Raw genomic sequence first — 9,890 nt, 5'->3', positions numbered from 1 at the left:
TGTCTAAGGCTCGTTCATGCACATGAGCAGGGACCCTGGGCATCTTTCTTCTGGTGTTTCTCAGAGTCAGTAGAAAGGTCTCTTTAGTGTCCTAAGTTTTTATAACTGTGACCTTAATTGCCTACCGTCTGTAAGCTGTTAGTGTCTTAACGACCGTTCCACAGGTGCATGTTCATTCATTGTTTATGGTTCATTGAACAAGCATGGAAAACATTGTGTAAACCCTTTACAATAAAGATCTGTAATGTTATTTGGATTTTTACAAAATTATCTTAAAAATAAGGTGTCCTGAAAAAGGGACGTTTCTGTTTTTTTCTGAGCATATTACTGACACTCTCAGATCCTTCACACTCCCTCCCAGCTATTCCTGATCTCATTAGATGCTCTGGTCGACTCTCTGGATGCAAAATGAACTGGAGTAAATCGGAGGCAATGCCACTAAATTCCCATACACATCGTAGTGACCTGAAAAATACTCCTTTCACTTGGAAACCGAACAGAATGAAATGTCTTGGGATCATTATTAAATCCCCTCTAACTTCAATATTTAGTCTCAATGGGCCACAAATTCTTAAAACTGTACGGGACGACCTTTAAAGATGGATTGGGCTTCCACTGTCCCTGTGGGGTAGAGCCCAGGTTCTTAAGATGAATATAAAACTAGGAAGAAAGTATCCAGACTGTCTGTACCATACAAGGAGTTGTTTTTCTCTGTGGTTCTCAAGAGAAACTGTCAAACTGTCAAACTGCTCTCTGTGTTGAGTTATTATATCGGACAAATTCCATGTCTGCCCAGCAACAAGGTCTGTAATGCTGTAGTATGTCCTAGAGAAACTTACATGTCTGAGGAGATGGGAAGAGAGTCTGTCACGTCATGTACTATATCATGTAAATGTGTGTGTGTGTGTAAAGTGCCTTTAAGGATCTGCTATCATAGAGACCGCCCCTGTGATCACATCCTTCCAACAGCTGCTTGTATCGCAATAAACTTCTATCTTCACATACTTCTGGTTCATCAGTCTGACTTATTGGGAATAATCCACACACAGATAAAAGTTGGATTCAGCAGACGTGATCCTTGGCAAAGATGGGTCGAATGGCCTCCTCTCTGTTTCACGTGTCTGTCTTGCTTCCAACCCCTGATTTAGATTTGAAGCTCCAAAACATTGCCCTGGAAAGGGGTGTGGTGTCTAGAACTGTATCAAATGCTCCAGCTCTCAGTCGTAGATGTTCTATTCCACCTTGTGGTTTCTGAAATGCTCTGAAAACTGATCACTGTGATCATTTATGAAAATAAATGATAAATCATTGAAAATATATTAGATGTATTAATTATTTTTTGGTAAGGGGCTCCAAGCGGTCACTTAGGCATAGAAACAGCTCTGCATTTAAGAAAGGGACTCCAGTGGAAACTTTGTGGTTTTAGTTTACACACGTTTATTTACACACTTTGTGCACTTTGGGTCTCGTTCCCACCGCTGGCGTGCATCTCCTTGTGAGGGTCTTCTCACCGGGGGGGGCGGCAACAGCAGTCCAGTTCATGTCCATGTTTACACGTCACAGGACCAATGGTGGCCACCTGAGGAGAGACCCACCCGATCGTCGCCTCGGGACCCCCAGATTTTAAAGCGGTCCTGTCCTCTCTGCGCGGTTCAATTAAAACATTGTTACGGTGGAACCAGCATCGGCGGTGGACACTTACTTTGCTCACTGGCCCCCGGCCCTCTGCCTCTGCTGGGCTGCACTCTGGATGCCCAGGTTTTGCTTCAGAGCCAGTTTAGTCCTGCATTTTGAGGCACGTCTCCAGTGGGAGTTTCTGGATTGCTTGGGAGGGGCAGACAGGGGGTCTCCAGCCTTGACCGGCCCCACCGCCCCACCCCCCGGTGCGTCCCTCTCAGATGCCTCCCAGGTCACGCAAGCCTCGTCATGAGGGTCCTTCTCGACTGGGGTCTCCTCTGGCTCATGGCGCTCTACAGGGTGGGCAATCCAGGCTGCCCTCATATCCGGGGCACAAGCCTGGGGTCACTGACAGCATCCCCATCAGGCCGCAGGTGGTGCAATCCTTCATTCAGACCTTAAAACTTACCTGGGACACAAGGCAGCCGACACAGACAGGCCTGACTTCAGGCCTGGGGGATCACGCCCTCACCCCCCTCACCCAGCGCAGCTGGGAGACGGCGGCCGGGAGCCAAGCGAAGATGCTGCGGACCCTCTGCCACCTGGACGGGTTTGCGGCCGTGGTGGACGCCTCCGTGTTGCTCGGCTCCAGGGCCCTGGCAGGCATGAGGGAGGGCAGACTGGCGCTCAGTGGCTCCAGCTCCACAGGCAGAGGCACCCTCCTGTCCCCGACATCACTGGGTGCTGTCTGGGCGCTGGCCTGCCGCTCCCTGGCGCCTCTGTGCTCCTGTGGGCCTTCGCACTCAGGGCTGTGCAGCTCTGGAACGAGTCCGTGGTGCAACCCGGCGTCCACACCCTCCGCTGGGGCCGGGGCCTGGGCCACACGCGGCACACTGGAGGAGGTGGAGGGGAGGGCATCCTGGCCGTGACGAAGATGCCGCAGCGCCACAAGGTGACGCACCCGTCTGCCCCCATAGGGGTTGCCGTAGCGCAGCAGGTTCCGCACCACCACGCTGGCCATGCTTAGCTGTAGGTCCTGGCTCTCAGATAGGGCATCCAGACTGAGGTCCAGGGGAAGAAGCCGCCGCAGCTCCCGCAGAGCAGGAGTGACAACATCATACAAGGGTTTGGTGTGAGAGTGGGGGGTCGGCCCCTCCCTCAGCCTCAGGTAGATGTCGTCGCGGTCCGGCGACCCCTCCACCAGACGCAGCGCCTGCTCCACCAGCTGGCTCTCCAGCGATACCCACCTGTGGAGCTGCTCCCGGTCTGCATCGCACAGGGGGCACAGCTGCCACAGTACGCAGCTCAGGAGCAGCAGGACCACGTCGCGAGGGTCAGAGCTGCGTCCGTCATCAAGTCCAGAGTGCCGCAGGTAGGAGAGGAACCGCGGCTCCCGGACCACCTGATCATGTGTGCTGGGAGCCGGGAGCTGCTCTGCGGTCTGAGCCCCTCCAAAAGCTGCAATGAAGTCGTCTCCCAGGGCATCAGGCTGGAAAGTCAATAAACACACACAACACATCAGTACACACTCGGAGCACATGAACACAAACACACACTTCACCAGAGCAGCACAGTACCATGAACATCTCACTAGCAGAGGCAGCAACACACTGGCACACCCTCACTACAGCAGCCCAGGATCATTAACACACTGGCTAACGCACTGACACACTCGGTACCGCAACGATCTGGACTGTGCTGTGGAGGGACCGTGGGGTGTTGTGTGAGTCAGTGCTGTGTGATGGGGCGGGGCAGTTAGTTTTGGGGGACTGTTGTGGTTGACCCTCGAGTGGGGCAGCCTGTCACGGGAGGGACTCACCTCGGAGGGGAACGGCACCATGGCGGCCAGCGTCTCCATGGCCACGTTCCTGCACTTTGGCGCCAGTGGCTTGCGGCAGCACGGGCAGCTGCTCACCCTCGGCCGGCACTCATTGCAGAGCAGGTGTCCGGCCCGGCACTGCAGCATGGGCGGCTGCACGTACTCGAAACACACCGGACACACGAACAGGGCCGCCAGCTCTTCCCCGTGGGTGGATATGGCGGTGGTGATGTCAGCACTACAGGACTGGTAAGACACAGGAAAAAAACACTTAGAGAAAACATCCAATATCGAACGGAGGAGGAAAAGGGCTCATCAGTTAAGGGAATTGAACACTGCCTCCCCCACCCAAGTGCCTGACAGCACCCCCCACCCCACCACACTCAGATATTAGTAATCAATAAATAAATACTGATAGTGTCTGCTTGTGTAGGTATATGTGTATGTTTATATGCACACACGCACACAAATAGTAAAAATACAAACAAAAAGTATGGCATATGAAAAACTATATTGTACAGGGTATACAGTATGTATAGCATGTATAGGTAACTAGTGTTTCACAGGAGGGGGTTCAAGAGGTAATTGTGGCCCCGAGACATCGAGATTTTGCACAAAAAAGCAACAACAGAAAGACTTGCTGTTTGTCTTGTGAAACATCAGTACTCAATTACCGAGCGCAAACATACAACAATATAGCAGTTCATTTAGCATTAAACAACTCGCCTGCATACACTCAAGTTATCTGAATTGAGCATTAATGTGCCCAGACACCATCTACTGATCATCACACGCAGCTTAACTGCAGCCAGGAAGGTGTGCAACTGACTCTCAGCTCTGTCTCTTTATACGATGCGTCTGCGCGACGTCATACTGTCTTGGTGTTTATTTGAATATATTGATCACATTATAGTATCAAGCGACAGCTTGTTGAACTCTGACCTCGTCTCCGTGTCCGCTGTGAAGCCTTTAACCCTCGCAGGGGCGGCGCACACGAATGACGCTTCAGTGGCACTAATTCCCACAGATCACACGGTCCAGACTGTGTCAATAGAAACTACACACACAGGCCGGGTCTTCACTGCATACAGGACCCGCCAGACCGGGGACTCACCTCGGAGGAAAGGCCGATCGTGGACGCCACCTGCTCCAGGGCCGTGTTGCGCATCGGCGGCTTCAGCAGGCCGCGGCAGGTGGGGCAGCTCCAGCGGCATCTCCAGCTCTTGCGGCAGGGTGCGCACAGGAGATGCCCGGCCCGGCACTGCATCATGGGCGGCGCGACGAAGCCCGAGCACAGCGAGCAGCGGAACAGCTCCGCGGCGGAAGAGGCACCGCGGCTCTGCGGGAAGGAGGACAGACACACGTCACACACCATCACTGGCCTCATGAGGGAGAAAGCGACTCGCCGCCATGGAGGAAAAACTCACCGCAGTCTTTGAGTTGTTGCTGCCCATCTGTACGCGGCTGATAGACGAGCGATGTGAACGTGTCAGATGCTCTAGACAGACTGAGTGTCAGGGTAACCGGCAGCTCATAAGCTAAGCGTATGTTGTGGGCATCGTTGTGACGTCACAGTGCGATATCGTCCCGCTTATGATAAAGGGGCGTGGTCAACAATACAGGCCTCTTCCTCTTCCACAATCCCAGCAGCCCTTGCGGCAGTCCTGCGATATCGTATCTATAAAGATACCCTTTCATTTTAGCTGGGCCAATTACGTGCCTGCAGTATGTGGTGTTTGTACAGATGATGGCTTTGACTGTGTGTGTGTGTGAGAATATATTAAATCCATCATTAGAGTGCGGTTTAAGAAACGTGTATCCGTTTCTGCATCTGCAGTTAGTCGAAGTGGAGCCAGTGATGGACACACGCCCCACACACCCAGTAATGACCTTACAATTAAAGCAAGTACAACCAGTAACATGTTTTCCCAACACGCAAACCACACAATTGCATGGGGCCCCGAGCTGGAAGGGGGCCCCCAAAGATGCCCCCCCCAACACTGGATAAAACTCCGTCAGTACCCCCCCCCCACCAGTGAAAACTTCGTTAGCACCCCCCCCGTCTTGGGATGCCCCCATCAATGGTTGTACATGGGGCCCCAGAGACTCTAGCACCACCTCTGAGTACAATGTACTCACTGTTTACGTATTTACGGTAGTACTTGTGTTTGTTCATATTTCTGACTATTTTTTGCAGGACTTGGCAAGACCATAGACTTGCTGTCAAAGCAGAAAGACAGCGACGGTGTTACAATGTGGAAGCAATCAATCCTCAAGCACATGTACTGGGTCGTATTATGTCAAACAGTTGTGTTTGTCACGTATATAAATACACCACTGATTACTACTTCTAGATGTTTTTTATATAAATACCGTGCGGCTCCTGTACAAGATTCTTATTTGATTTGTATTATTGTTTACCTTATGAGTAAAGGATTAATGTAAAGCCTTTTCCAGCTGACATTTTAGATTGTGTGTTGACATAGGCAGGAGTCGAGATCGACAATTTAAATATCGCTGGTGTTTAAGAGCTAAAAGCGCAAAATAAGAATCACATTACAAGAATGAAAGCACATCACTGCTGTTTCAGACAAACATGAAACGAGGGATGTGATATAAATGTGTAAGGAACGTGTAATATATCTAAAATATAAACTAAATGACCATCTTTCATAATATATAGATTGAATGATTCAGCTTATTTTATTTTAGTAGTTTAAGACCCTTTTGTAGGCATCATGTGCATTCAGTTAATTCAGTCAAGTACAAAAGGTGAAATACATTGGTATTTTAGGGCATTACATAAAAAACTGAATTTAGGCTTGTACCATAATATCCTCCATCAATACTTTATTCTGAGTCATGAACACAATCAAGTACTAGTCTTTGTCCATAATAAGAGGGGGTTTAACTATCGCATGAACTTCTGGAATAAGACCAAATACATACTACTGTTAATCAATTCATCTGTGTAATAGGGTGAAGTGATTGAGCAGTGCTGGGTTATCTTTACATTATTCCAATCGACTGATCTGAATTGGCCTAAAAACTGAAAGTAGCTGCTATTTCTGTTACTTTGTAGGTCCACACATACCTGGGTGAAGCCACAATTCCCAGGAAAGTCAACCAGGCCCATTGAGACAGTGCTGTTAGTGGCTCACAGAAAAGGGCATATGGAGCTTGGTTTAAGTTTTTACAGTTTTAAGTAGAACCAATAGGCCTACTAGTCAGCTGAAGTTTTTTTCCAGCCTCATTCAGTATATGTTAAAGTGGGTCCTAAGGACTGAAGTTTTAGGTCTACAGGACTACAGCTGCGTTTATTTTGTGCACTTGAGAACAATGTGTTTTTCTGTACTATGTCAACTGCTTTGTCAGAATTGTCTCAGGGAAGCATCATATCAACCTGTTCAAGTGGGATGAGATTTACATTTTTATTTGAAAATGATACTTAAAAAATAAATGTGGCATATTTTACATCTAGTCCAAGTTGAAATGATTTCCTTATTTTTCATGAGTGAATGTCTACATTTTGTATAAGGATACATTAAGGGTAGAATCAAAGGAAATGTTTTATGTCTGTATCTACAACAAGTAGGCCATCACAATAAGAGTAACAGGTTAATTCTAGTACAGGAGAGACTTGGTGTTCTCTTCATATATATCAGCATGGGCAATAGGCCAACATTGGTTTGAAAATATCAGCATATCGAATATCTGCAAAAATCCAATATCGTGCATCCCTACCTGGGCTAGATGGTATATTTCCAATGATACTTCAAGAAATTAGGGAAATTATTTTAAAAACTGAGCCAGGAAATTACAGACCAATCAGTCTCACCTGCATCACTTGTGAAATGTTGGAAAAAATGATTAGACAAAAAATAGAGGAGCATCTTAATGAAAACCATATTCTTGGAGATTGGAAATAGAAGGTGTCAATTAGAGGAGTTGCTTCTAACTGGAGTGAGGGGCCTGTGCTTTTTCTAATCTATATTAATGGTATTAATTAATCTATATTAATGATTAAGATGATACTAAAATAGGTGGCTCAGCAGATACAATCTCAGCAGCACAGGTTATTCAGAGGGACTTAGATAATATTCAGTTGAGGGCTGACACCTGGCAGATGAAATTCAATGTGGACAAGTGCAAGGTAATACATGCAGGTAACAAAAATGTCCACTATAATTACACTATGGGAGGAACAGAACTAGATGAAGTAACGCATGAGAAAGACCTAGGAGTCTATGTGGACTCCTCACTTTCTCCATCCAAACAATGTGGGGAAGCAATAAAAAAGACAAACAGGATGTTAGGGTATATTGTCAAAAGTGTAGAATTGAGAACAAGGGCAGTGATGTTCAGACTGTACAATGCACTAGTTAGAGCTCATCTGGATACTGTGGACAGTTCTGGGCTCCACACTTCAATAAAGATATCGCTGCTCTAGAGGCAGTTCAGAGGAGAGCAACCAGACTTATTCCAGGTCTGAAGGGAAAGTCCTACTGAGAGACTGAGGGAACTGAACCTTTTCACCCTGGAACAGAGGAGACTACGTGGGGACTTGATCCAAGTCTTCAAAATCATGAAAGGCATCGACCACATCAAACCAGAGGAGCTTTTCCAGATCAGCAGGGACACACGCACCCGGGGACACAAATGGAAATTGGGCTTCAAGGCATTCAAAACGGAAAACAGGAGACACTTCTTCACACAGAGAGGCGTCACAATCTGAACAAACTCCCCAGCGATGTGGTTGAAGCTGAAAATTTGGGAACATTTAAAAATAGACTGGATAGGATCCTTGGATCACTTAGTTATTAATGGACACCAAACGAGTACGATGGGGCAAATGGCCTCCTCTCGATTGTAAACTTTCTTATGTTCTTATGTTCTTATAATCCTTAGTAGGTAAAATGCTTAAAGTTAAAGTTCTCGTTTTTGTTCATTGAAACAATGAACTTGTAATCTACTGCATTTTTATGTATTTATTTTCTCTAATAGGATGCACTTCATGAATCTTTAAAAAATAAATGTAAGAAGGAGAGACAGCCTCTTGTAAATGAAATAGAAGTGCAAAAAATGAAAAATAAATTCAAAGTGGCCGGATCAGGTCGAAAGCGGTAATCATGCAGCCATGAGCCAGTGACACTCAAGCGAACTTGCAGGCTAGTCGTACGTATGCTACATGGCATTGTTATTACATGATATTTTGAATGGAATGAGCATGTGGAAGCTGAAAATTGAAACGATAAATGTTTATTCATTTTAATTATAATTATCATTATTATAACTTTACTTAATCTGTACATGCTGGATTGAACATTTTGAACATTGTTTGAAGTTGTGAATTTGAATTGTTTATTACAGTCAAGAGGAGAGGCCAGTGACTTGGGAGAGGATGAGCAGAGTATTGCAGGCCATATCGGAGCAATGGCAGCTGAGGCTGAAAGAGCAAGGCCCAATCTAGAATTAATTAAGGAAAAGATGAGGAGCACCCAGGGATTTCTCAGGGACACCAGGCACACCACTGACACAAGGGTGCTCCCGCCCACCCCCCGAGTTCAATACAGGGCTGGGTGATATGCAGTTAAGGCAGACGAAGCCCCTGCTGGCTTCAAAGAGGGTGGAGGAGGAAACAAGTGAGCGGCTGTGTGAGGGGCGGGCTGGAGGTGTCCCAGGCTGGCTCTGGGGGTGGGGTGGTGCTGCTGGTTTTGGGACCAGTGAAGAGTTCAGTTCAGCAGCCGTCGGGTTTCAAAAGTAAATCGACATTAGGCAATTGTCCTCACACACTAGCAAAGGGAAGAAAAGGTCGCAGTGTGTCAGCAGTGCCACAGATCTCGCAGTTTGAGGACAGTAACACACCTGCGAGCCGCAGACAGAGCCATGGCATGGGCAGCAGGGCACCGCGGCCAGGGACAAGGTGCGTGTCATCATCATCACTATCAGGCTTGTATTATTGTTATCATCATCATCATCATCATCATCATCATTATTAAAATGCCTTTTCTGTGCTTTTGAGGGGTGATTGCAATATGACCACGTACAGTTTTTCACCCCGGGAAAACAGCCGAGTTTTTTTGTTAATTAATTTCAGTCACAGATGTGGAAATGTTTGCTGTCACACTTTTGCGCAGTTTCGTGTCTCCTCTTCAGTGTGAGCGCCGTGTCCGGGTTGAAGTTGGTGTTGACTGACAAACAGCCTGTCTGAACTGCAGTGACGGGCGTTTTGCCAACGTCTTCTTGGAAAAACGAAACTTAGTCTGAGGAGGAGGTGCTGCCTGTGAGACACGCACACGAACAACACAACTTTTATTATTATTATTATTATTATTATTATTATTATTATTACGTGATTTCTTAGCTGACACCCTTATCCAGGGTGACTTACAATATGTGCTCCTGCTTCTCATATGCCCAAATTGGCTCCGTATTTTTTAATCTGTTATGCATA

At 47.2% G+C, this 9,890-nt stretch overlaps 1 protein-coding gene across 1 annotated transcript; it reads right to left on the bottom strand.

Annotated features, from left to right (window-relative positions):
• Window positions 1–1,433: 1,433 nt before the first annotated feature.
• On the bottom strand, window positions 1,434–5,374 carry LOC136767812 (uncharacterized). Its single transcript, XM_066721823.1, has 3 exons — window positions 4,551–5,374; window positions 3,437–3,682; window positions 1,434–3,106 (listed from the first exon to the last, which is right to left on the bottom strand). The coding sequence occupies exons 1-3, from the start codon at window positions 4,821–4,823 to the stop codon at window positions 2,138–2,140; spliced, it is 1,488 nt and encodes a 495-aa protein (XP_066577920.1). The 5' UTR covers window positions 4,824–5,374; the 3' UTR covers window positions 1,434–2,137.
• Between the last annotated feature and the right edge of the window lie 4,516 nt (window positions 5,375–9,890).

Source organism: Amia ocellicauda, chromosome 14, assembly GCF_036373705.1.
Source record: "Amia ocellicauda isolate fAmiCal2 chromosome 14, fAmiCal2.hap1, whole genome shotgun sequence".
Classification (NCBI taxonomy): Eukaryota; Metazoa; Chordata; class Actinopteri; order Amiiformes; family Amiidae; genus Amia; species Amia ocellicauda.
This window is presented reverse-complemented; position numbering and strand designations above follow the sequence as displayed.